The sequence below is a fragment of the Petaurus breviceps genome, unplaced genomic scaffold (genome assembly GCF_028583685.1).
Source record: "Petaurus breviceps papuanus isolate PSGF00001 unplaced genomic scaffold, PetGlider_PUasm1.0 112, whole genome shotgun sequence".
NCBI lineage: Eukaryota > Metazoa > Chordata > Mammalia > Diprotodontia > Petauridae > Petaurus > Petaurus breviceps.
In genome coordinates, this window is record NW_027185601.1 from 3,170,859 (window position 1) to 3,198,045 (window position 27,187).

Genomic DNA, 27,187 nt, shown 5'->3' on the forward strand with positions numbered 1-27,187 from the left:
TGTGCTATGTGGTCAGAAGAGTCTATGCTATCCTTTACCACCATTACCAATACAAACCATGGTAGTATCTAGACTCAATAGAAGAGAATTAACCAAAGAACAGAGAGACAAGAAGAAACTTCTAAAATCTGCTTAAGGAAAACTAGGCAAGCTAAGAAAAGGTTCAGTTAATTAAATTCTGCTTAAGATATCCTCATGGTAACTGCTATGGACCACTTCTTTTTATGAAAGTAGCTTTCCCAGGAAGCTTCCAATTGCCCGTTAGTGCCAATTTCCTTTAATAAAGAAAAATAAACAAATGAAATCTAATTCAAAAGTCCTTATAAACTGAGCCTCCATTGAGTGAATTAAATGGACATGTTTCCATGAATGTTGGCCATAAGAAGTATGAAAAAAGATGACAAAGAACTGAAAATTCTTACTTCCAGGGAATATAGAGGTCAAGGGGAATATTGCAGTGACCTGCAGAGAGTACTTATAAATATAATGGTAGTAGTTGATGTGTGTTTTTTCACAGAGCATCTTAAACATTATCGCATTTGACCCTAACAACAACCCTGTGAAGTAGATATCACAAGTGTTAATATTGTTATCTCCACTCTACAGATATGGAAACAGAGTTTCAGAGAGTTGAAGCAATTTTCCCATGGTTGCATAATTAACAAGTTTAGAGACAGGATTTGAACCCAGGTCTGTCTTAACTCCAGGTTCAGGCCCTTTCCACCATACTATGCCACCTACCAAGTGTATGCCAATGAAAATAATAGCTAGATGTAGCAATATGGTATAATGAATGGATAGAGCATTTGACCTGGAGACAGGAAGGCTTGAGTTTTAATACTCACTCAGACACTAGTTGTGTGAACCTGAAGTAATCTCGAAGGTATTTCTAGAGATTATGAATTTCTGGTCAACAAAGTGAAAACACTGGGTACACACATGGTAGGTCCGTATCTGGGCCTCAGTTTCCACCTCTGTAAAATGGGGAGATTAGATTTGGTGGCCTCCAAAGTCCCTTCCAGCTCTCAATCTATGATCTCTCATTCTGATATCTATGTAAAATTCATGTCAGCCTCTCTCCTAGTGAAGAATGCAAAAAGGTTAACAGAACATCTCTCTTATTGTCATAATAAAAAAATGAAGGTCTTTGAAAGCACAGAAGAAATTAAAAGTAAAAGAGAAAAGATCTGAAGAACAGAAGGGAATCCTGTCAAAAGGTTAAAGATTGGAATAATGTGACATAGAAAAGAAAGAAAAGGAAAGCCATTGAGAGCGCTTGGAGTGGTCATAAGTTCATCTAAGTCATATAGGTACAAATCCCATAAAGGATTAAGCCATACTTTCTTAGAAGAAAGCACCTTCTTGTGCTGTAAGCACTGATGATGTGAATACAAAGGTGCTATCAAGAGAGAGGCTCGGTCCACTGAGGGTCAGAGGAAGAAGATTCAATAGTGGTAGTTGATAACACCCTGCTTACACAGAGTATCTTCTATGTAACTACCATCATAGCAAAAAATAGAAAGGCCTGCTGTTTACTTAGAGAATATATCCAGTATAAAATAGAGAGCTTCCTATTCATTACTGCCTTTTTCTGGTGGTTCACATGAGTAAAAATGTGGCTGCAGTAACCCAAAAGGCCTTTCTAGTGATTATGAAATCCAGGGAAAGTATAAGCATTAGTGATAGGTCTATAAGTGTTGCTGATTAGAAGTTGGAAATTAAGAAGAGAGAAACCGATTTGAGGGGAAAAAAAAGATGTATCTAATATTGGGATTTGTATTTGTGGATAACAGCTTAAACTGTAGGAATCACAGGCCTTTGGCCAGGGATGGAGTACACCTAACAGTAAGTAGCTGGTGCCTTGGAGATGTAAGCAAGAGAACTTTAAATGAAAAAGGGAAGGGGGAAAACTACTAACATCTGCCAAGCTGTATATTATAAGAAGGGAGCAGTAGAGAAAAATGGTATCATCAATCTATTATTTACCCAATAAAAAAAATATAATAAAATCTATAGCAAAATACAAATTACAAATCATTGAAAATAAACAAAATTAATTAAAGATCCCAATACAAGCATACTTTATAGCATGGGATTCATGCCAGGAATTTGGGTATGGAAAAATATAGTTTATTCCAAAAGAAAAGAATAAAAAAAGGTTTCACAGTAAGCATAGTAAAAGCATTTTAGGGGCTGTTAGGTGGCACAGTGAATAGAGCACTGGCCCTGGAGTCAAAAGTACCTGAGTTCAAATCCAGCCTCAGATACTTAACACTTGCTAGCTATGTGACCTTGGGCAAGTCACTTAACCCCAATTGCCCTGTCTTCCCCCCCCCCAAAAAAAAGCATTATATATACATGTAAGGGAATCCAAGAACTGATTCTTGGATCATAAGCCTGATGAGAGCATTTAGACAAAAATTAAATGATGATTTTATTAAGTTTAATTCAACAAGCATTTGCTGAATACCTACTACCTGCTCCAGATACTCTAATATTACCAGTTCTTCAAAAAGATGAAGAAATGTGATTCTAGACTTGATTTTGACAAATAGGGATGAAATGGTTGAAGTAGAAATGATGAGAGGAATCTTAGAAGAAACTAATCACTACATTTTAGAATTCATGATAGAAAAGTCATGGGAAAACTGAAATTCACCACAGTTTGGGGGAGATTAAATTTAAAAAGATTCAGAGGAAAAATTGTTTCTTAAATTTATTGTTTCTTAAAATTATTTAAGGAAGTTAGCCCAAGAGAGATAGGAAGATCTCCAGAATTAAATTCCATAGGTACAAACAAAAAGAAGTCACTGTGTCTATATAGAAAATTAATTATAGGATGATAGATTTAGGCCTGAAAGTGACCTTAGAAGCCATCAAGTAGAGGTAAGACTTGAATATATGGAGGCCTTTCTGACATTAAAGGTTGTCAGACACTGCAATGAATTTTCAGGGAATCTTATTAAATATTCTTCTCCAAAGCTGTTTAAAAGTAAAATGGGTCCTGATTGGTCTATCACATTTTAGATGAAAGAATCCATCATTCAGTCCATTTTTATTGAGCACTTACTGTGTGCAATGCTGTAGGGATGTGATGGAGTGCTTGTTGCCTTTTTTGCATTTCTCCCACAGTCCCTCTTTATAAAATACAATATAATGAGATAATTGAACAGCAGCAATCACCCCAGTTCACCTCCAAACAATCAATATTCATGCAGAGCAGGATGTCAGCATGCTCAGAAGCTGAGGCACATTTGATCTACGTCAACTTTGGAAGACATTGGGGAGAAAAAGAAAGCACCACTCACCAGCTTCACCCTTAATCAGACCAACTTTTTAAATAATAAAGGACAAGCTTATAAGCAATATTTAAAAGTATTTCATAATTAAAGTAAGCATTTCAAAATAAACACTCTTATAAGAAACTGCAGTTCAGTTCATTAGATATTTACTAAGTCCTAGAAAAAGGGTTCTCAGCCTTTTGTGTGTGTGCCATGGATCCCTCTGTCAGTCTGGTGTAAAGCCAATGAATCCCTTCTCGGTGGTATTTTTTAAATGCACAAAATAAAATACACAGGCTCAAAAGAAACTAATTACATTGTGATGTAGTTATACATTTTTTAAATCTACAATACAATGTTAAAAATCCCTGCCCTAGATATTATGAATACAAATATGAATAAGACACAACCCACTCCCCTCAGGGAGATGACCATCTTCCTGACCATATATCTTAGACATATATAAAAAGGGTTTCCTAGTATTTTGTCAGTACTCTAAAGATCCAATATGGCTTCATGGTTCTTCTTCTTGGGACATAGCACCTGAGAGGACAGTAAACAGACTATGGTACAAAATAAAAGTCATTGTATTATGATTAAAAAGAGTTCTGGATCAAGAATCAGAGGAGATCTGGGTTGAATCCCAGCTCTTCTATTTATTGTCTTTGTTATTTTGCTTAAATTGCTTTATTTCTCTGGGCCTCAGTTTCCTCATCTGTAAATAAAAGAGTTGGGCTACTACTGTGGTTCTTTATACCTTGATTTGTTATGACCTTAGGATATACACAAAATATTGTAGATCTTAAGAGAAAGATCTGTTTACTACTTGGGGATGGGGAGGGGAAGTTTGTTGGAGAAGTCCCAGATGTTCCCTCAAGTAAATATAAGAATTTTTAAAAAGAAGATTTTCAGGTCAGAAATTTCTTGTACTTGTCTCTTTAAATCTGCCTCTGGTTGCTATATATTCATGTATAACTGCTGTCGTTCTCTGACTTTGTCTAAGGCTAAGATTCTTTAGAAACTATCTGGAGTCATCAACAATTATTTCTCCAATTAAGTTTGTTCTCATCCATCCTGGGAGGAGAGGGTGACTTGCATCCATGTAGTATGACTTAAAGCTTGAAGATTTGTCTCAGAAAGGCTACATCATATACTAACATCAGGCCCAGACTTGTTGGCATACCCATGGCTGCATGTTCAAGAAATAATCCGTGAATTCTTGTTTGGATGGCATGTGTTTGGTCTTCTGCATCCTGTTGTCTGGTACCAATTAGTCCCTGTTTCATGGTCCCTATATCCTGTTATTTGACAGAAGCAAGATTTGATTTATGCATATACAAATCCAAATGCCCAGAACAAAGAAAGGAAAGAGCCATCCTGTCTTCATTGGCCTACAGATCATTGGATGTGCCAGATAATGACCTAATTTGGGACAGGCATGGGGAACTACAACCTGAAATAAAGGGTCCTTTGCAAACTGGACAGTCACTGGCTGTAGCAATAATACGGAACCTCATAAGCATATCTCCCTTAATGAGATTATAATTCAGGTAGGGGGATTACGGGAGATTAGATCAGTCACCTCTAGCCTTTATGGAGGTTTTTATGTAGTACTCATGACTAAGCAAGTTTCCTTTGAACCCTAAAGTCAGGAATTCTAAGGTTCAGGGGAAACTATTAGATGCACGAGGTTTGGATGCCTGAGTGTTCTTTATTTTCTGTATCCCTTAAGTGATTTAACCATTATGGAAAGTGTGCCATATAATTCCTTTCCCTCTAACTTAGAAATTATACTATTTATTTCAGTGTGAGTCCACTCTTCTCTCTCACTGTTTTTATCTTAAAACCCGTTTTCATAATTTTCCACTCTCTCCTCCATTCTCCCATTCTCTAAGAAAGAGGTAGGCCTTCTCTTTGCCAAGATAAACCTCTACATTTGTATTCACCCCATTCCCTCCAGCCTTCTCCATCAATTGTATCCTCAGTTGTACTCTGTCTCTTTTTAATCTTCAAACTCTTATCTACTGACTCCTTCCCTACTCTTTTCAAAAATGCCCAAGTTCCACTCTTAAAAAAAATTACTCTCTGGTCTCTACTATCCCCTCAAACTATATTCCTATGTCTCTCCTTCATTTCTGAGCCCAACTCCTTTTAAAAAGTTCTCTTCATTCTCTGACTCCACTTACTCCTCAACCCTTTGCATTGTGGCTTCAGACCTCATCTCACAACTGAAACTGTGTTCTACAAAGTTAGCACTGACCTCTTCATTCCAAAATCTGATAGTCCTTCCATCATTCTTCAGCCTTCTTGACCTGTCTGTTCCATCTGAGACTATTAACCGCTCTCTTCCTGAATACTCTCTCCTTTCTGAGATATTACTCCCTCCTCATTCTCTCCCTACCTGGACCTCTGCTTCTGAGTGTCCATTGCTGACTCATCATCCATATCACACCACCTGATTGGGGTGTTCCCCAAGATTCTGTCCTAGACCCTCTTCTTCATATGCATTCTCTCAGTGGCCTCATCAGCTCCCACATGTCTGACTATCATCTCTGTGTAGATAGATATATATATACATGTGCATATCCACATATACATAAATGTATGTGTATATGTGTGTGTTCTGGATAGGTAAATAGTTCGTGTGTACATATATGTGTGTTTATATGTGTAAAATATATTTAGATATATGTACTAAACACACATATGTGTGTGTATATGTATATGTATGTATGTGTATATATATATATAAGTTTAGTGAGCTTCAGTACTGCATCACCAGTGACCCATTAGATATTTTAAACTGGATGACCTCTAGGTATCTCAAATGTCTAAGAGAACTCATCTTTCCCCCAAAAAAACTTCCCTATTCCAAAAATCCTCATTTTTGTTAAATGCATAGCCATCCTTCCAGTTTCCCAAGTTTTTAACTAGAACCTATGACTCCTCACTCTTCTCTACTCCACATATCCAATTAGTTGCCAAATCTTATCCCTTCTACCTCCACATCTCTCCTCTCCAACCCCTACAAAATTCTGTTTACCTTCTGAATCTTTTCTCAACCTGACTCTAAGTTATCTTTCTTACTTTATTGGAAAATAAACTTTGTAATATAGGTAGAGTGGCCTTCTATCTGTTCCTCAAAAAAGCACTCCATCTCCCTTCTCCCTACTTTTCCACTGGCCATCCCATGTACTTGATGGTACTCTTGCCTTTCCTCGCAAAGTTCCTCTCTTCTGTTAAGATGTAGCTTAGGGGTGGCTAGGTGACACAGTGAATAGAGCACCAGCCCTGGAGTCAGGAGGCCCTGAGTTCAGATCTGGCCTCAGACTCTTAACACTGACTAGCTATGTGACCTTGGGCAAGTCACTTACCCCCAATTGCCCTGCTCTCCCCCCTCCAAAAAAAAAAAAAAGATTCAGCTTAAGCACTACTTTCTGCATGAAGCCTATCTTTATCCCCCAGTTCCTAGGGCTCACCCTCTCAAACTATCATCTATTTAAATACAAGAGAGGCAGCTGTTGGCTCACTGGCTTGAGCACCAGGCCTAGAGTTAGTAAGACCTGAGCTCAAAACCAGTCACAAACACTTAGTGTCTGTGTAACCTTCTGTCTACGTCAGTTCCCTCAACTGTAAAATGAAGATATTAACAGCACCTGCCTCCTACAGTTGTTGTGAGGATCAAATGAGATAATATTTTTATAAGAGCTTAGAACAATACCTGGCACATAGTAGGTACAATTTATTCTTTTCCCTTCTTCTCTTGTGAATATTTTCTACCTTTTTGTATTTATTCTCTTTATATTTGTGCTGCATGTATTTATAATGTACTGTAATGACTGTTTCACTCTTTGACCTTGAATCCCCAGTGAATTTACCTGGACCAGAGTAGACACTTAACAAATGTTTGTTGATTCATTGATTGATTGGTTAATGTAGCTTCTATCTTTTCATTCTGCTATTAATCTTCTTAAGCAATCTATGCATACCTCTTTACCCTTTCTTCTTATCTGTCTGACTGTTTCCATGTACTCAGGAATATGTTTTGGCAATGATCTGGTTCTCTTGATAACTCTGGAGATCTTTGACATTTGGGATGAAGTCAAACATTCTATTTTCTCTCAGTTCCACTCTCTTCCCCTCCCGTCCTCCCTCCCCCATTAAGAGAATATTTTTACACATTTTGTATACTATTTGAACAGTTCTGACCTTTTATCAACTAAAAGGCAAGCTCAGAATACTCATGGAGCAGTAGATTAGCCATTTTTCTGTGTGTGGCCAATCAGAAAACTGCTGCTGGTATTTTGGGCACAATGCCAGAGAATCAAGTGAAGTCTCCACTTGTCTCCACAATGTCAACTGAAAAGTGTAGAGGACTCCAAGGAAAGTCCACATAGTGCAGTCTCCCTCTTCAATCTTCCTGTTGTCTTTGCCTACTGAGAGCATTAACCTTACATATATACAGGCGATTACAAAAGTCTCAGCACAGTAATAAGTTATAAAGCTTAAAACTTCACCAAGACTTTGGGTATACCCTGTATATAAGTATGTAGTATGTATTTGTATATGTATGTATGTATGAAAGAATTCATACGTGGAGTCAGTTGGGAAGGGAGAGGAGGAGGAGGAGGAGGAGGAAGAGGAGAAAGAAAAAGGAGGAGGAGGGGGAGGAGGAAGAGGAGAAGGAGGAAGAAAAAGAGAAAGGAGAAGGAGGAAGAAGAAGAAGAAGAAGAAGAAGAAGAAGAAGAAGAAGAGGAGAAGGAGGAAGAAAAAGAGAAAGGAGAAGGAGGAAGAAGAAGAAGAAGAAGAAGAAGAAGAAGAAGAAGAAGAAGAAGAAGAAGAAGAAGAAGAAGAAGAAGAAGAAAAAGAGGAGGAGGAGGAGGAGAGAGACATTTTAGTTTGGGGAAAATTCAGTTTCCTTCATAAATTACCCTCTCTGGAGTTTATTTCTTCCTCTTATAAACTTAGACTAGTGGATAAAACTGCTCCAGTCAGCACAGTACTGGATGTTCTGTCACATTTATTCCACACCAGTTCTACTCCCCCCCCCCACCCTACCCCACCCAATGTTCCCCAAATTATTATATGACCAAGGCTGGCACATTAAAATTGTTTTCTCCATCAAGAAGGATGAGTCTTAACAAAAAAAAAATATATAGTGAAAATAATATTCCATTTGGAGGGAAACCAATGAGCACAGGGGAAACATAACATCCAGGATAACTATAGCAGTCAGTGGCTTTCAGCATGCAAGGAACAGGAAGGGACTATCTCTTTAAATAATGGATAAAGTGTGGTTCATAAGCTCCTTCTCCTACCCCTTGAAGTGGTCTTATCTTAATGGGAATTAGTCCACAGTCTAACGATCACCTCCTATATCCACAAGTCCACAGTTGGTGGTTCTTATAGTCTCCGTGGATATGAGAGCTTCAGAGACATCATCCCACATGTTCTTCTTCTTCTTCAAGATGGACACTCAAGTGGATCTATAATCTCAGTGATTTGGAAGTTTCTTTCAAGTATGTGCATCACAACCACCATTCAACCCTCTTCCCCCCATCCCATAAATTCACCATAAGGGCTCCTCCCAGAATTCTATGGGCTGGCCTCACATTCACTGGACATCAGGATGGTAATAATGGAGCTCTTGGATTGTCTGCTTTCTATCTTACACTTTTGCCATGTGTAATAGCAATTGAATTTAAAGATCCCCCTGTATTGGCTTGGTTTTTGGTTTGATTATGTTAAAACCCAGAGCTTGTGAATCCCACTTGTGGGATGGACTTGTTGACATGAAAAGAGAGTGCTGAACTGGGAGGAGCTGATGACGTAAATTTAGAGAGACACAAGAAAAGAGAAAGGCAGAAGAACTTTTTGGAAGCAGCACCTTGGAGGCAGAGAGAGACTGAGAGGATTGCTGAGGGCCACTTTGAATTGCCCAGGACTTTTGAGAGCTGCCATCCAGAGCTGCCAAGGACTGAGGAGACATGGCTGTTATGCTGGTACTTTGTCTGTCTGTTTTGATGTTGTTTTGCCAGATTTGTCCACTGGTGAAAGACAGTCCTGTTGTTGCAGAGGCTTTGGAACCTTGCTGTTGGTTCAGAGCTCCTGAGACTGTTCTGCAGACAGAGAGTGAATTCTGTCCACTGGTGAAGGAGGTCTTGGAACCTTGCTGTTGGTTCAGAAGCCCTGAAGAAGGATTTTCTTGTTGTATGTTTACAGAAATCCTGGAAGAGGGTTTTGCTAATGTTTTCAGGGGTCCTAGGACCATTCTGCAGACAGAGAATGAATTAATGAAGACACTGGCAATGTATCTTGTGGCCTTGCTAAGCTTTGTCTCCCCAGGAACAAAGATTGCTGAGAACTTGCTTCTTGTCAAGATGAAGAAAAGACCTCTGTTTGGGTATTAAATGCTGTGCTTAAGCTTGTTGTAACTCTGGGGTAGATTCAATTGTAATCCAAGGGTGGGGAACTTTTGACTTTTTGTGTTCTGTGATTAAACAAATGAATGTACTTTACTTATGATTGGAAACTAATCTCCATTTGAGAAGAGGGGCTTTGTGATGGACTAAATGAATGTACAGCCTAGGAGTGGAGTAGTATTTAGAAGAGGGACTTTGGGATTGATTAACTGAATGTAATGTCCAGGGGTGGGGTAGTACTTGGAGATTATTGAATCACACTTAGTAAATGCTGTATTTTGAAGGATGTCATATTTTGATTTTCTCTGTTCTTAATTTGTCACTGAATAAAATGGAGAGCACCTATGCTGGAATTTTGAACCTTGGGAAATTGCCTTTGCTTGGCATTACACCATGTGATCAGTCAATTGCCTTTTCCAAACACATATTACCCTAATGATATCCTTCAGGTGTTCTACAAAGTTCTTTATTTTTTACAAGTTTCAGCCTATGTAGAACCACCATCTGCTGCTCTATTTGATATCTGCTTTTAATTCTCAGAGATGATAGCCTTTGAAGACTCATAGCCACGCAACAGCAGTGGAGATTTATTAGTTATTAAAATATCAGCCTTTGTTCTGGGAGAAATTAGGATCATTAAAGGTGCTTCATAGTTTCCTGAGACCAATGCTTTTATTCCTCCTATTAATTTCTAGGTCCAATTTCATTATCCTTTTTTACAGTCTGACCCAGATAGTTATATTGATGGACAATTTCTGCAGTTTTTTTTAATCCAAATGCATATCAATAGATGTTCTTCACCCGCTTGGTTTTTCAGAAGTAAAGAAATTAGTGAAAGGGTATATAGACTGGGTGCAATAAACATTTATGTTACGTAATCTTAGCTGGGTACTCTTCACAACAGGGTAATCCCTTTACATCTCCATAGTTGGTCCACTATATCACTCACCACAAAGACCATCCCAACCCTACTCATCCTTCTTCAAACCCCCTTCCCCTACCATGACAGTCCTTCCCTCCCCTATCAGCTGAGGACTTTGCTTCATTCATCCCTGAAAAAAAATACTTAAACTATTCACTTAGAGAACCCTTCTCTTCCTTCCTCCTCATCTCATCTCACTCAGATGTGTTCCCCCTTTTATCTTCTTCACCAGTATCTCACATGAAGAGGTGGCCCTTTTTGTCAAGGCAAACCCTTGTACATGCCAAGTGATCCCATGCTACCCCATCTTCTTGTAATAGTAATGAAATTCGAAGATCCTTTTGTATTGAGTACTGTAACACCAAGGAAAGGCAACTTCCCAAGGTTCAGAATACCAGCATAGGTGCTCTCCATTTTATTCAGTGACAAACCAAGAACAGAGAAGGTCAAAACATGACATCATTCAAAATACAGCATTTACTAAGTGTGATTAAATAATCTCCAAGTACTACCCCATCCCAGGACCTTCCAATCATTCAATCAATTACAAAGTCCCTGTTCTAAATACTTCTCCACCCCTAGGCTATACCTTCATTTGGTCCACCACAAATCCCCTCTTCTCAAATGGAGATTAGTTTCCAAACATAAGTAAAGTACATTCACTTGCTCAACCATAGAACACAAAAAGGTCAAAAGTCCCCCACCCCTGGATCACAATTGAATTTACCCCAGAGTTACATCAAGTTTAAGCACAGCACTTAATACCCAAATGGAGGTCTTTTCTTCATCTTGACACAAGGCAAGTTCTCAGCAATCCTAGTTCCTGGGGAGACAAGGCTTAGCAAGGCCACAAGATACATTGCCAGTCCCTTCATTAATTCATCCTCTGTCTGTAGAACAGTCCTAGAATCCCTGAAAACATTAGCAAAACCCTCTTCCAGGATTTCTGTAAACATACAACAAGAAAATCCTTCTTCAGGGCTTCTGAACCAACAGAGAGGTTCACAGACCCCTGCAACAACAGCACTGTCCTTCACCAGTAGACAGTATTCACTCTGTCTGCAGGACAGTCTCCAGACCCCTGCAACAACAGCACTGTCCTTCACCAGTGGACAGTATTCACTCTCTGTCTGCAGGACAGTCTCAGTAGCTCTGAACCAACAGAAAGGTTCTAGGACTTCTTCAACAGGACTGTCTTTCACCAGTGGACAAATCTGGCAAAAGAACATCAAAACAGACAGACAAAGTACCAGCAAAACAGCCATGTCTCCTCAGTCCTTGGCAGCTCAGGGGGCAGGTCTCAAAAGTCCAGGGCGATTCAAAGTGGCTCCCAGCAATTCTCTTCATCTCTCTCTGCCTCCACAAGGTGCTGCTTCCAAAAAGTTCTTCTGCCTCTCTCTTGTCTCTCCAAATCTACGTCACCAGCTCCTCCCAGTTCAGGACTCTCTTTTCAACAAGTCCATCCCACAGGTGGGATTAACAAGCTCTGGGTTTTAACACAATCAATTTGAAAACCAAGCCAATACAGGGGAATCTTTAATTGCCATTACTATCACAATTGCTAAGCTGAGAGATACTTAGCACCTAGTTTCAAATTAAGCCTCTGTTAAAGAAACAGAGGGTATGAACCCCTGTTGCTGACATGACAGGAAGGGGCTGAACAGGGAGGAGCAATACTGTATATAAGGAAAACCTCCAGATGGGAAAGTCAGAATTTCAGAATTTCCTGGGAACTTGTGGTGGCAGAGCTTCTTCTGAGGGCCAGCCAAGCTGCTGAGGACTTCTGAGGGCCAGCCAAGCTGATGAGGCTGCTGAGGATTTCCCGAGGGCCAGCCAGAACTGCCAGAGGAGGCATGACTGTGATGTTGGTACTTTGTCTATTTGTGGCTTTGTTAAGCCTTGACTTCCCAGGAATAGAGACTGTGAAGGATGTAAGGTGGACTGGACACTGTGAGCTTCAGTGTGAAACAGGAACTGCATGGAGAGCTGATCAAGGAGCTGGGAGCTATCTGCCTTTGAACCCATCTGACAGTTTGGTTAATTCAGGTAGGAGGTGGGACCATGGAAGGGAAACAATGAAAGCTGAAAGCCTTCCCAAAGTCAAGATGAAAAGACCTCTCCGTGAACACTGAGTAGTGACTGACCCTGATGTGAAGTTTTGCTTTGGTACTCACTTTGGGAAGAATTGTGTGATTTGGCCAGATGAGACTCTGGACAGCCATTGAGCCCCACCCCCAATCCCCAGCTCTGAAAACCCAGATTCTGGTGTTTCCCTCCCTGGTAACTAACTAGGAATGAATGTAATGGTCAGACAGCTGGAAGCCCAGTCTACTGAATTGTATTATTTTCTGTTGAGTAGTAACTGATGGAATTGTAATTTATTTGTGACTGTACTTTGTGACTGAATTAAGGACTCTGTTATTGACTAAATGAATATACTACCAGTAGAATACTTTGACTTTTGATTTTGTGTCCCTTAAGGAAAACCTCCTTAAGTATGATTGAATGATTGAGTTACTATATGATTGTACTTTGTTGAAAACTATTATGACCATTTTGGTGAAAACTATCTGGCCATTTTTGTTATGTCATTGTGAATGCTGTATTGTTTTCTTCTGTGATAAGTTGTAACATTATGAATGCTGTACCTTGATTTTCTGTGAATGTTTTGCTTTGATCTGTGAGGGGTGAGGCTACTGATTTTGTTATTCACTATACTATGTAATCAGAACCTCGAAAGCTGTTCACAGCAGCATTCTTCTGGAAAGCTGCTTGTTCGTGGCTTTACACTTCTCCAACTGATTACTGGCACTATCATCCCTATTCTCTTAATAATCTTATATCTCTCCCTGTCTACTGGCTGCTTCCCTACTGCATATAAACACTCCAATCCCCCTACATCATAAAAAACCCCTCTCTTGGTCTGTTCATCCCCAAAAGTTATTATCTTTTATTCTCTTCCCCTGTGGAGATAAACTCCTTAAAAAAGTTGAATATATTTGTAGCTGGACTTCCTCTCTGCAGTCTGGTCTTTCTCATCTTCTGGCTCTTTATTCCCCAGGTACACTAGCTTTCTTGTTTCTTGCACATCATGTTCCATCTCCTGATTCTACACCCTGTTCCTTCACTTGCTCTCCCCCACACCTGAAATGCTGCCATTCTTCCTCTCTGCCTCCTAGTTCCCTGACATGCTTCAGGAAGCAGTTCAAATTCCACCCTTAGCATAAATCATATCCCAAGCAAAGGCAACTTCCCAAGGTTCAAAATACCAGCATAGGTGCTCTCCATTTTATTCTGTGACAAATTAAGAACAGATAGAATCAAAATTTAACATCCTTCAAAATACAGCATTTACTAAGTGTGATTCAATAATTTCCAAGTACTACCCCACCCCTGGACATTACATTCAGTTAATCAGTCACAAAGTCCCTCTTCTAAATACTACTCCACTCCTAGGCTGTACATTCATTTAGTCCATCACAAAGCCCCTCTTCTCAAATGGAGATTAGTTTCCAATCATAAGTAAAGTACATTCATTTTGTTTAATCACAGAACACAAAAAGTCAAAAGTTCCCCACCCTTCAATTACAATTGAATCTACCCCAGAGTTACAACAAGCTTAAGCACAGCATTTAATACCCAAACAGAGGTCTTTTCTTCATCTTGACAAGAGGCAAGTTCTCAGCAATCTTTGTTCCTGGGCAGACAAAGCTTAGCAAGGCCACAAGATACATTGCCAGTGTCTTCATTAATTCATTCTCTGTCTGCAGAATGGTCCTAGGACCCCTGAAAACATTAGCAAACCCTCTTCCAGGATTTCTGTAAACATACAACAAGAAAATCCTTCTTCAGGGCTTCTAAATCAACAGCAAGGTTCCAAGACCTCCTTCACCAGTGGACAGAATTCACTCTCTGTCTGCAGAACAGTCTCAGGAGCTCTGAACCAACAGCAAGGTTCCAAGGCCTCTGCAACAACAGGACTGTCTTTCACCAGTGGACAAATCTGGCAAAACAACATCAAAACAGACAGACAAAGTACCAGCATAACAGCCATGTCTCCTCAGTCCTTGGCAGCTCTGGGTGGCAGCTCTCAAAAGTCCTGGGCAATTCAAAGTGGCCCTCAGCAATCCTCTCAGCCTCTCTCTGCCTCCAAGGTGCTGCTTCCAAAAAGTTCTTCTGCCTCTCTCTTTTCTTGTGTCTCTCTAAATTTACGTCATCAGCTCCTCCCAGTTCAGCACTCTCTTTTCATGTCAACAAGTCCATCCCACAAGTGGGATTCACAAGCTCTGGGTTTTAACACAATCAAACCAAAAACTAAGCCAATGCAGGGGGATCTTTAAATTTCATTGCTATTACACAGTCCTCCCTTTTGCCCCCTCTTCATTCTTGAGATTACTTTTCATTTATACCATATATACCTTATAAGTATAATTATTGTATGTTTTCCCAGTTTTTATGTAAGATATTTTAAGGTGGTGACCATGTTTTTGCATTTCTTTGTATCTCTAGTGATTAGCACAGAATCAAGAATATCATAAATCCTGAGTAAATTCTTGTTGGCTCATTCATTTACTCACTCACTAGTTATATCATACCCATTTGAATAGTTATAGATACTCCCCAGGAGGCTTTGAAATGTTCTAGAGCTTGATATAACCAGTATGATATCTTTCACAAACACCTTGCCATCCACAGAGATTTCCTTTGCAGCTTAGATCTTCCTCATCCCAGAGGTAGAAGTACCTTCAGTGAGTAGATGTCTCCTTGTTTTGTACTTTCACTGATATTTATAATCAGAGTGGTGAAACAATGTAACCTGTTGTGTCTTCCAGTAAATCTTGAATAATTTTTATGTATGGATGGCAGATTTATTGTTGGAAAATATGATATTTAATTCCAGCAAATCAAATGTTTTCTTATCACAAACAATAAAAGCAATGGGATTTTGCTTACTTTTCAATCAATCTTTTCCAGTTGTTTTCAGTCGTGTCTGACTCTTTGTGACCTCATTTGAGGTTTTCTTGGCAAGGACATTGATGTGGTTTGCCTTCCTTCTCCAGCTCATTTTACAGATGAGGAGACTGAGGCAGATATGATTAAGTGATTTGCCCAAAATCACAAGACTAGTAAGTGCCTGAGGCTATATTTGAACTCATGAAGATGAGTCTTCCTGATTCCAAGTCCAATGCTCTATCCACAGTGCCACCTAGCTGCCATTTTCAATCATTAGTATGATAATAAAATGGTGACTTGAGGAAGATCACTTGCAAAAGGCTGCCTGTTTCCTACTAATGACCTCACTGACCATCCCCTAAATGTACATGTAGATTATTCTCATAAAATAGTTTACAGATGATTGAATAAGTATATAAAATAGTCGATATTCTATTGGTCTTTTTTTTTTAATATTAATAAGATTTGAGATTTCTTTCATGTTTTGGGCACCAGCTTAGTCCTCCTCTCTGTACACTTGGTCTAATTCACCGTTTTTTGTTACCTTTTCTCTTTAGTGATATTTCACCTTCCTCTAAAAGGACCTTCCGGGACTGTGTTGTTAAGATCCATGTAATATGGTTCTACTTTCCCTGATGGCAAAAATGGTTACAAATACCTTCACAGATCTTTTCCATTTTTCTTCTGTTTGTTTAAATCATTCCATTTTCATCCTTAATAGGCATCAGGATGACCGTGCTTAGTTGCTGCTCTTGCTAATCTTTCTTTTTGGTGGCTTTACCCTTTACTGCTTCTCTCTGTTTTATGAAGTGATACTGTTCGTAATATTCCTTCTCTGTAAGATTTTTTAAATTAGTTTACAGTTAAACCAGTGTTTCATTTGTCTTTCATCTTTCTCTACTTGGCAAGTGCCAGGGTCTGTGACTTGGAAGCGAAATGAAATCGTAGCTCAAGCAAGCAGAGAAATTTCTTACCCAAGAACTCTACTTTTAGCAGTCTCTGGAGGGACAGGAGCTGGGATTCAAGAGATATGTTGGGGTGTCAGCATTTTCTACATTCATGCGTCTCTGGGAGGCTCCATAAGTTATTCATAACCCTTGCCTTGCCTCTTCTCTCCAATCTTCTCCCTCTTGGCACTATTCTTGGACTCTCTCTACCAATGAAGAGCCACATAAATACATATATATAGCATGCAGTGTCTTTCTGAGAGCTGTTCTGGGAACTAAGCAACCTACCCACTGCCCCTAGGCAGGGGTTGAGACTATATTCCTCCCAGGGAGGTTTTTTGCACCTCCTTGAAAAAATCATCTGGGAAAACACATAATTCTGCAGCAGGAATACAACACCAGTATCTTAAACAACAAAGCTGATTTTCCTGGTGTCTTAGATAACCAACCTACAAAAAGAAAAAAATGTGCATTAGCAGTACTGCAATAGACATGCCCACCAGCAAAGCATCATCTGAGAGAGCCCTTCTATGACAATCTGCCTAAGACGCGTGTAAGACATAATCCAAGAAGAACCCCTAAAGTCTACTTTGATATCTAGAGTATATAACAAATAATTATAAACGCAAGAGCAAACAAAGCAGGGGCTATCTAACAAAACAAAGCTAACTAGCTGTAATAACAATACTCTCCACAGGACTGTGTAACATATAAAGTGCAACTATTAACTTTAGCATATCACACAGAAACAATGAACGAAGCAGACGGCTCAAGCATAGCATAATATATAATCAAATCAACATAGTAAAAAAAAGAATATGTACACTCAAATACAGTAATTTTAACATGCACAGCAATAAATATATACAGCTGGCTACACAACACACCTCTGTTTGACTTTTAAAACCCTTTACAACCTGCCTCCCTCCACGTACTCTATGATCTGGTGATACTGGCCTTCTTAATTTTCCTCACAAAAGACACCCTGTCTCTGGACTCTGCCTTTTCACCTGCTGTTCCTCCAGGCCTTTTGAATGCTCTCACACATCATCTCCACGGCCTGGCTCCCCTGACTTCCTTCGAGTCTTGGCTAATATTCCATCATTTTCAACAAGCCTTTCCTGATCACCCTTAATCTTAGTACCTTCCCTCTGAAATTATATGAAACACCATGTATATTTCCTATTTGTGCATAATTGTTTTCATGTCGTCTCCCCCTTTTACACTGTGAGTCCCTTAAGAGTGGGTACTATTTTTTGCCTTTCTTTGTATTTCCAGCCTCAGCACAGTACTTGGCACAGAGTAGGAGACTGAAAAATGCTTTTTGACTTCTGAACTTGTCCCCTGAATATATGTCTAACTATTCTCCAGGATCACCTGTTATAACATAAGTTAGTGACTTTGCTAATGGGTCCAGTTCCTTTATCAAGACTGATCTCTGCTTTTATTCCTCAGTCAGTAACTGATTCAGGCCAACAACAAGGATCCTTATAAATGTATTTATCTAAGCCTAGGCTGACAGCAGGGACAGTTTGGCTGTCTATTTCTGCCTTGTGGGTTGTATCTATAATAATAATAATAGTTAACATTTATGTAGCACCTTAAGGTTTGCAAAGAACTTAACAAATATTTTATCTTCACAACAACTTTGTGATACAGGTGCTATTATTATTCACATTTGACAGATAGGGAAACTGAGGCAGAGAGTAGGTAAGTACCTTGTCCAGGGGTACACAGCTAGTAAGTCAGGCTGCTAGAGAGCAATTCTAGGAAAGAAAGGCACTGCCTGTGGGTTTAGTTCTCTTGCTCTATATATGTATGGTGTCCTACAGCCTTGGGTACAGCCTCTGCTAGAGTCTCCAAAGTCTCCTGGCATTTAGGAGTCTTGTCTATTTCCATATATACAGCATTCAGTGTCACAGTGTCCTTCAGGGAAATACCCAAGTTCCTCTGGGGTATCTTGAGCACTATAATACAAAATTATCAAATATACCATCAAATGCTTTTTTGGTGTTGCTTTTGAGCATACAATAAGACTCTTCAGGCCACTTGCTTTGTTTTTCTCTCCAAGGAGAACCTGAGAGGCATTCTTCAATTTAGTTTCAACTTGCTTCTTCTGTTTTCATTTATAGCAAGAATGTCAAGATTGATATCCTTTCTTCTTCCAGTACAAAGTTTATTAAGCTGGAGTTCACAGAATCCCAAGAGTTTGTAGATAGATTTCAGGAGATCTGGGAAGTTATTTTTCTTAATTGATAAATAAAAATTATTTGCTTTTGTAAACCTGTGTACTTTATTAGTGCATTCAAAATCATGATTTTCAGAAGGGATCCACAGACTTCATTCACCAACATGACAAAGTGGTCTAGAACACATTTTAGGAGTATATTTCCATTTAGTGGCAATCAGACAAGGAGTTCACATTTAGAGCACTGGCAGCCCAATGAAAGTTTTAAAATGGTCTAAAAGTTGTGAATCTTAACCCTCTTTTGCCCTTTTCCACCACCCTGGTATTCACTGTAGAAACCAATGGAGACCACCCAGGACTAAAGGCCATTAATATTTTTCTTTGTTTTGTGGGTTACCATGACCAAAGAATTTACCACATATCCTGCACCCCACCCCATCCTACTCCTTACTGGTAATCAACCTCTCCTTGCTTAGCTAGGCTGGTCTTCAAAAAGCATTACCAAGATCATTTTTGAAACTTTTCCAGTATAGTAAGACCTGCCTGAACTCCATGGCTAGGCCCTCAGGAATACAGATTTTACCTTCTTTTATAATAAAGGATTTGGTGGAGGAAAAGGCCAGTTAAGGTCCTGAAACCATGATCCTTATGATCAAAACTTCTTCTTTATCTTAGCTAGTGTATGTAAAACTGTAAGTCTGAGAATAAAACAGAATCATAAATTCATAGATCTAGACCTAGAAGGGGCTGGAGGCCATATACTCCGCATTTTGCAGATGAGGAAACTGAGGCCCAGAGGGGCAGTGACTTGTCAAAAAGCCTCCAACTAGAGGGCAAAAGAGCAACTATCCTATTTCATGTTTTCTATAAGCAGATGAAAAATGTAAGACATCATATCTGCCTCTGAGAGCTATATGAGGGAAGGCATTTACATATAAAAGATAACTAGCAATAGGTGGTCATATAAGATGTGTCAAATGATTGGTTCAATGAAAGATGTTATCCTTTGATCCGATGATAACAGCAACCAAATTTTTCATTGGGAGATATAAATGCTTACCCAAGGGGAGTTTTTATTTATCTTTTTCTTCCTAAAGTTGGATTTTCCAAGGGTTTTTTTTTTTTTTTTTTTTGGCCTTAAATAGATTTCCCCCCACAAAAGAGCAAGACCAGGTAGAGGGGAATGACTCCTTTTTTTTCTCCATTTCCCCATCCCCATCATGCATGTTGTGTTCTGGAAAACTGCATCCCTCCTGTTCTCATTACCAATAGCATGTTTCCCAGCTCCTCTCTCTCTAGGAGGTTAAACACTTGAAAACAAATATTAGGCCTAAAGATAGGGACTACTTTGAATGCTAATGATATAAAAAGCCAAAAGGAACCACATTTGGCAAAGTTCCTAAAAGAAGACCATGTCTCTAGCATTGTAGGCAAAGCATTTTCTGTCTCAGAACCAAATATTGACCACTTCATCAATCTAGCCTAATGCCATTGATAAAAGCAAATGCCAGAAACCAGTGAGGAAGGAAGTCATCTGCCAAGTCCAAGGATAGATAATTAGTAAATCAAAGCCATTTTTTATTTACCCAGGCAAAACAATAGTTTGACCTGCAGTCTCAAAGAGATACATCAGTAGCCACAGGTGAAATGAGAATTTTGTTTCCAAGGTTTAAACAGTTGATGTAATCCCCACAGGAAAACTTGAATCCAGAACAAGATAACCACACAGTCTTAAAAATTTCTCTTGGGTTTTTTTTCTTCTTTTCTCACAGCTTGATCATTACTCTCCAGTGAGCTACAGCCTACCAAGTTCATCTGACACGTTGTTCAATTCTCCTAAGTCTCTCTTTCTAGGAAAAGTGATAGGTAAGCCTTCTGTTTATCTAAGAATTTTTTTAAATATTAAGAATAAAATGATTGTTATAGACAAGGCTCACAATACTGAATTTGAATTTGAAAAGTCTTATATTCTTTTTTCTCAAGACTGAAAAAAATCATGTCTTTTCCACAGTAGGAAAATTGAGTAAGTCTTACATGGTGAGTCCCATAATACAAAAGAGAAGATATGTTGTGGCCTCATTGGTTGTGTCTGCTATGTGATTCCCCCACCCCTTTTCTTTAGCCAATAGTAGCTTAGATTTTGGCTTGTAACAGAAATTTCTGGATCAAAAAGTTCTGTACTAGTGAAAATGTGGAATTTCCTCTCTTTTCCCCAGGGTAGCAGAATATCGTTATGATGGGGGGGATTTTTCGCTATTACCTATTTTGTTTCCTTCTAAGTGAATTGAAAGAGTGACAAGATGGAGTGTATTACAAACTTTCTGTGAATCAGTTGCATTCCATGGCAGTCAAAAAGATGAATGTAGTCTTGAGCATGACTAGAAAGAGGAAAGGGGTCAGGCAAGAAAATGGCAAGGACTGTAAGACTGCATCTGGATATTGTATGTTCAGTTCTGGAAGGATATTGATAGAGTGGAAGTTACCGATTAAAGAACAAGTAGGATGGTAAAGGTTCTTTATCAGGCCATATGAGCATCAGGTAAAGGAAACTGGGGAAAAAGTTGTAGAAGAGGGCATGTGATGCCTTGCTTCAAGTATTTGAGGCGCTATTTTGTGCTTGACCTCAGGAGGCAGAACTAGGAACAATGGGTAGAAATTGTAGAAAAGAAAATTCAGGTTTTATGTAAGAAAAAATTTCCTAAGTAGCAATATCTAAACGTGGAACAGGCTGCCTCAAGAGATCATGGGTTCCCCTTCATTGAAAATCTTTTGAAAGAAGCTAAATGACCAATTGTAGGGTGTGCTATTGAGCAGAGGTGTCAAACACATGATCAGCGAAGGACATGGCTTCCAACACTCCCAAGTGCTGCCAAGCAGATCAATAACAGAGGCTAACATTTATATAGTGCTTACTTGTGCCAGTATGTTAAAAATATTATCTCATCTGTTAGTGTCCTAAACATTTGACAAATATCTCATTTGAAACTCACAATAAACCAGGTAAGTAGGTGTTATTATTATCCCCATTTTACACAAGAGGAATCTGAAGGTGACAGGTTGAGTGACTTTCTCAGGATGACACAACTAATAAGTGATGGAAGTTAGATTTGAACTCAGATATTCCTAACTTCAGGCCCAGTGCTCTCTACCTACCATGCCACCATTTGAGAAATATTTAGCAAAATAAATAAAAATATAGTATGAATGAATACTTTGAGTGTCATTCAATAATGACCAAGAGGTTAAACTGGATTTCCATTTAGTAGTTCCTTGTTTAGGTGTATTTGGTTTGTTCTCTAATATCTCTACCTCCTTTATGAGTTTTCCCTATAAGTTTTGGTGTTCCCTATAAGAAAAGTTTATCCACTTCTACTTTCATTTTTTAAAGTTTCATATTTTTGGTAAATACTCAAAGGGCAACAAATCCATAAAAATTGGAGCAAAATATCTCCTCCCCCCAAATATGGTGGTTAATTTAAGAGTGACTCCACTCCCAGACAAGGATCAAATAGTGTCCAGGTTAAAATGTGAACGAGGTGTCTTAAGCATTTTGAAAGACTTATTGGAAGCCAAGAAGGATGTTAACATCCCCCATGAATCTGAGTAGAAGTTGTTATAAAAGGAGATAATTCTTGGATGAGGAAAAAGAGATTCCCCACCTGGACCAAGTAGGGAGACAGATGATGGGACAGCAAAGTGAGAGAACAGCCTGAGAGAAGGGAAAGGAAGGACATTCATGGAAGATCCAAAGTGCAGATAGAGGCTGACAATAAGTCCTATTTCACAATACAGAGAGAAGAGATGGAGAAATCATGATCTCTACAGAAAGAAGGTGGAAAACAATAGCTTTAGCTGGAAAGGAAAACAGTCATGCTTAGACCATAGTTTCAATAAGAAGTCACTTAGGCCTATACTTGGAGCCCAAATAGGAAATAATTTTATTCTTTTAAAAACCAAAAGGGCTTTTAGATAGAAGTACAGTCATTCCTTCCACATTGCAACTTTCCCCATCATGGTTTTGATACATGGCAGATCGGCATAAGAGATTAAATGAGAATTTGGGAGGAGTTTTGTAGAAGCCTCAGACGACATGAAAACTTCAGCAGATGACACAGAAAAAGTTTAGACATTCAGAAATACATAAAACATATGTATGGTTTTGTATATCAACCCAAATTTTACAGTAAGGTACTGTAAACAACCCATAAAAGAAAAAGAAACAATTCAGACTTCTTCTCTGGCACAAAGGGAAGGCCAAAAAAATTTATGCAGATTTTCTAGATCAACCCCCCCAAATGTGGAAGGGATAATTGTAGTTTGGGTTAGCTACAAGGAAAATTGGATCACTCTCTAAAGGAGCCTATGACTTAAATCCTAATAGTGCGTGCCTAGAAAGGACTATTTGTTCTTTTAAATCTGTCTAAAGCAAAGTGAGTAACATGAACTGTGTCTATATTCAGCCTTAACTATAAAAGATCTGTAGCCTGAAATTTCCTTTCATTGTAATAAAATTTAGTTGTGTACTTAAATAAGTTGTATAGGTCAGATTTCAGTTGACATGGGAGAAAAGAAGACCACTGATGAAGTCAGAGAGCATGATGCAATGAAAGGTCAAAAGTTTGTAGGGTGGAGAGCAGAATTTTTATGGAGACATCATCCTCTCCTCTCTCCCTTGGGTGGTAGCCATGAAAAGGAAACCTGAGATCTAACATCAGATGAGATGAGATCCTGTAGTCCCATTTCATCTCATAAATAAATGAAAGTACAATACCACAGCTATCAGGAGTCAAGATAAAAATGGAAAAGAATTCTATGAAAAATGGCTATGTCACTGTATTTATGTAGTTGCATTGCTTTATTTTAAAGAAACCTTTCTCTCCTGTGGTCATCTTCCCCAAAGAAGGTTGTTATTGGAAAGTTTCCTTGGTCATAACTGCCATTTCTTAATGCCAGGAAATATGAGCATCAATCCTTCTCCTCCTACCCCCCAGATCCTGACCCAAACCCTGCCTTGCATATGGTCCTGAACTGTCCTAGCTAACATTCCAATAAGGGGGCATTCCCTGGGGCAAAGAAAAAAGACATGGAGGGGAATCTGCCATTCTCAAAACTCCCAGTGTTTGTAGAGGGGGGCAGTGGCAGATCCAGATACTTGTAGTGGTTGTTTGTTTTTTAAGTATGGGAGAGAACACAGTGTCTGCCAGGAACTCTGCTATTTCACTAGTTCCAAGAGAAACTACTTTAAGAATCCAGTGATGAACAGGCAGTCTGGTTCCAGAGGAAATCACAAAGTCATGTAATTCCCCTCCAGAATCTGGTGAGGTATAGTAATGACATGCAGGGTGAAGATGGATAGTGCATTTGCTGGCTGAAGCACTCCTCATTATGGATGCCGCAAATGCAAAGTAGTCTCCCCACCAGAACAGAATGAGAAAGGGTTGAGGGAACCTCTCTTTGTGCTCTGACTTATTAAAGAGAATAAAGAATTCCTAAAGAGAAGGAATAAATAATCTAGGAAGGATATCAGAAATTTTTTTAAAAAGACCCTCCCCCCCAAGGTTGACAAATGGAAGAAGAGGGCACAGAGAAGGGGAAGCTATAAGCTACAGCATGGTGTAATGGGAAAGATTACTGCCCTAAATGTCAGGAGATATGAGTTCTAGTCTCCACTCCATCACTAATTAGCTGGGTGTCTCTAGGCAACTAACTCAGTCTCTCTGCACCAGCTTTATTTATTGTAAGAGGAGGAAGATAGTATAGTGGATTTATACTTGGAATCAAGAAGACCTGAGTTCACATCCTGTCCCAGATACTTCCTAGCTGTGTGACCTTGGACAAGTCATTTAACTTTTCTCAATCTCAGTTTCTTCTTCTGGAAAATGGAAGTAATAATAGCACAAAGTTGTGAGGATATAAGATAACTTTTACATTTAGTCAGTGATGTGGTACCATAGACAAAGTGCTGAGCCTAGAATCAGGCAGACCTGAGTTCACATCCAGCCTCTGACATTTACTAGCTATGTGACCCTGAGCAAGTCATTTAAACTTGTTTGCCTCCATTTCCCTAATTGGAATGGAGATAACAACAGCACTTGCCTCAGTGTTGTTGTAAGGATCAAATGAGATATAAAATTATCTCAGAACTTAGCACACTTCCTGGCACATAGTAGGTACTATATAAATGCTTCTTCTCTTCCTCCCTTCTCTATTCTCCCCATTTGAGGAATCTTAAAGTGTCGTATAAACATTAGCTATTATTTTTATTGTCATCACCTTTTAAAATGAAGTAGTCAGCTGAAGGGTCTCTCTAGTATTCCTCTCTGCTCTAAAATTCTAATTTTCTGTTTGATATAGACAGTGTGTCTTAATTTCAACACATCTACCAAAGCCCTTCATTATACCCTTAAGGAAATATTGGAGAAATGTGAGCTGGCTAATAGTAATTGATCAGCCAGTCAATCAGCAACCACGGGCCCTGGAAATACAAAGAAAGAAATGAAGCAGTCAATTGTTGCCAAGGAGTTGACCTTCTAACAGGGAGATAATGCACAACCACTTAGAAAATGAATAGAGTAGTTTGGGATGAAGAATTCTAGCAGTCGGGAGGATCCGGAAAGACTTCATGCAGGTAGGGCTTGAGCTGATGTGAGGGATCTGTGAAGAAGAGGGGAAGAGGAAGTGCATTCTAGACATGGAGGACAGCTAAGAAAAGGTCATGGAGAAGAGAGAGGAGGGTCAAGGGTGAAGAATAGCAAAAAGGCTGCTACTGGTAATGGACACATTGTGGTTTATTGTGGTTTGCAAAGAATTTCGTATGCTTTATGCTATTGGCTTGATAGTAAATATGCTACAATTAAGTGAATCTTAAAGCCCGTTGGGTGGCCACTTCCCAAGATTATTGACTACTAAATTGATATCAGTTATGAAGGAGGTCTTTGTTCACCTGCCACAGAGCTCCAACCTTGGTTCTGTTCCTGTTAAGTTTTATCATTCTGGAAAAATAAATAAAAAGAAATGCTTATCACAGTTGAAAGTTATACAAATTTTCAAAGAAAATCTAATAAAGCAAAGAGATAAATCTACATCTAAACTTGTCTTGACAGTTTGAACCAGTGGGCCCAAACCAACAAGATGACGCTTTAACAGTGATAAATTTTCATTCTTCCATTTAAGCTCTGAATATCAGCAGCACCCAGGTACAGAAAGAGAAAGTCCTGACAGGAGCCATTGGTCAGGGAGGGGCTTGGTTGCAAAGTGGGGGAGACCCATGTATTATAATTGACTGTGATCAGAAACATTTGTTTTGCATGGTCATCAAAATTGTCAGTGTAATTTCAAGCAAAACTGATAGAAATGTGGTAGCCAGATAAAGAGATAAGATCATCTCACTGCCATGTGCATGTGTATTATGTTCATATCTGAGTGATACATTTTAATAATAATTGTTACTTCTGTACAGCATTTCTAAATTTTATAAAGCACTTTTCTCATAAACTCTCTGTGAGATAGCTAAGGGTTATCATCATCTCCATTTTACAAAAAAGGAAACTGAGGATCATCACTTATACAACAGCATAGCTAGCAAATTTCAGAGCTGACATCTGTGCCTAAGGCCTCTGACTATGTGTCACTTGGATATTGACACACTGGAGCATGTCAAGAGGAAAACTATGATGATGAAAGATCTGGGAATCAAGTAATATAAAGAATTTTGAGCAAGCGAATGGCATTTATCTTGGAAGATAAATGACTTGGCAAGAACGCAATAACTCTTCAAATATTTGAAGGGCTATCAATCAGAACTGAAAACAAATGCATTCTATGTAACTTCCAGAGTATAGCCTTAAAACCCATAAGGAAGAGTTATACAGAGTCTTTATTAGAAAGAATTTTCTAATAATAAAGCTGTCCAAAAGGAAAATGATATGTACTGTGAGACAATGAACCACTCATTGCTTACAGTATTTGAATTGAGGATGGGTAAACATTTGCCCTATTATAGAGGTAATGAGTTCATTTAACGAAAGGGATACTGTCTTGGACACTAGAGTTATTTCCAAATCTAATATTTTATGATTCTTGGTAATTTTCTTCACCATCCAAGTAAAGAATTCTGGATTTAATTAAAGAAGGCACTTAAGTCCTCTCTAGGAAAAGTCCATTGTTTAGTACAAAGGGGATAATCAAGTTTAAAATTCTTGATTTTTTCATGTGTATCTGGATTGCTGACCTCTGACCTAGGCATACTCTAGAGAAGGTACTGTCAAGCAAACAACTTTTTCTTCTGCTTATGACTCAGGTTGTTCACGATCACATCCCATTGGCTCTCTGCATGCATGAAGACTTTGGGCAACATAGGCAAGCACAAAAAATCCCTCATAAGAGCACTCATGGAAGGAGTAAAATATACCAAGAAATGCAAAGAGATAAGCCCCTAAGAACATTTGGCACCTAGAACCAAGCTGAACTAACCC

The 27,187-nt window shown here is 38.9% G+C and overlaps 1 protein-coding gene across 1 annotated transcript in view; it reads left to right on the plus strand.

Annotated features, from left to right (window-relative positions):
- The window catches only part of LOC138157377 (contactin-associated protein-like 2), a 2,155,842-nt gene that overhangs the window by 1,996,928 nt on the left and 131,727 nt on the right, over window positions 1-27,187 (plus strand). Inside the window, exon 21 of the mRNA XM_069082919.1 lies at window positions 20,486-20,579. Within this exon, the coding sequence (XP_068939020.1) occupies window positions 20,486-20,579 (94 nt within the window). The remainder of the gene's footprint in view (window positions 1-20,485; window positions 20,580-27,187) is intronic.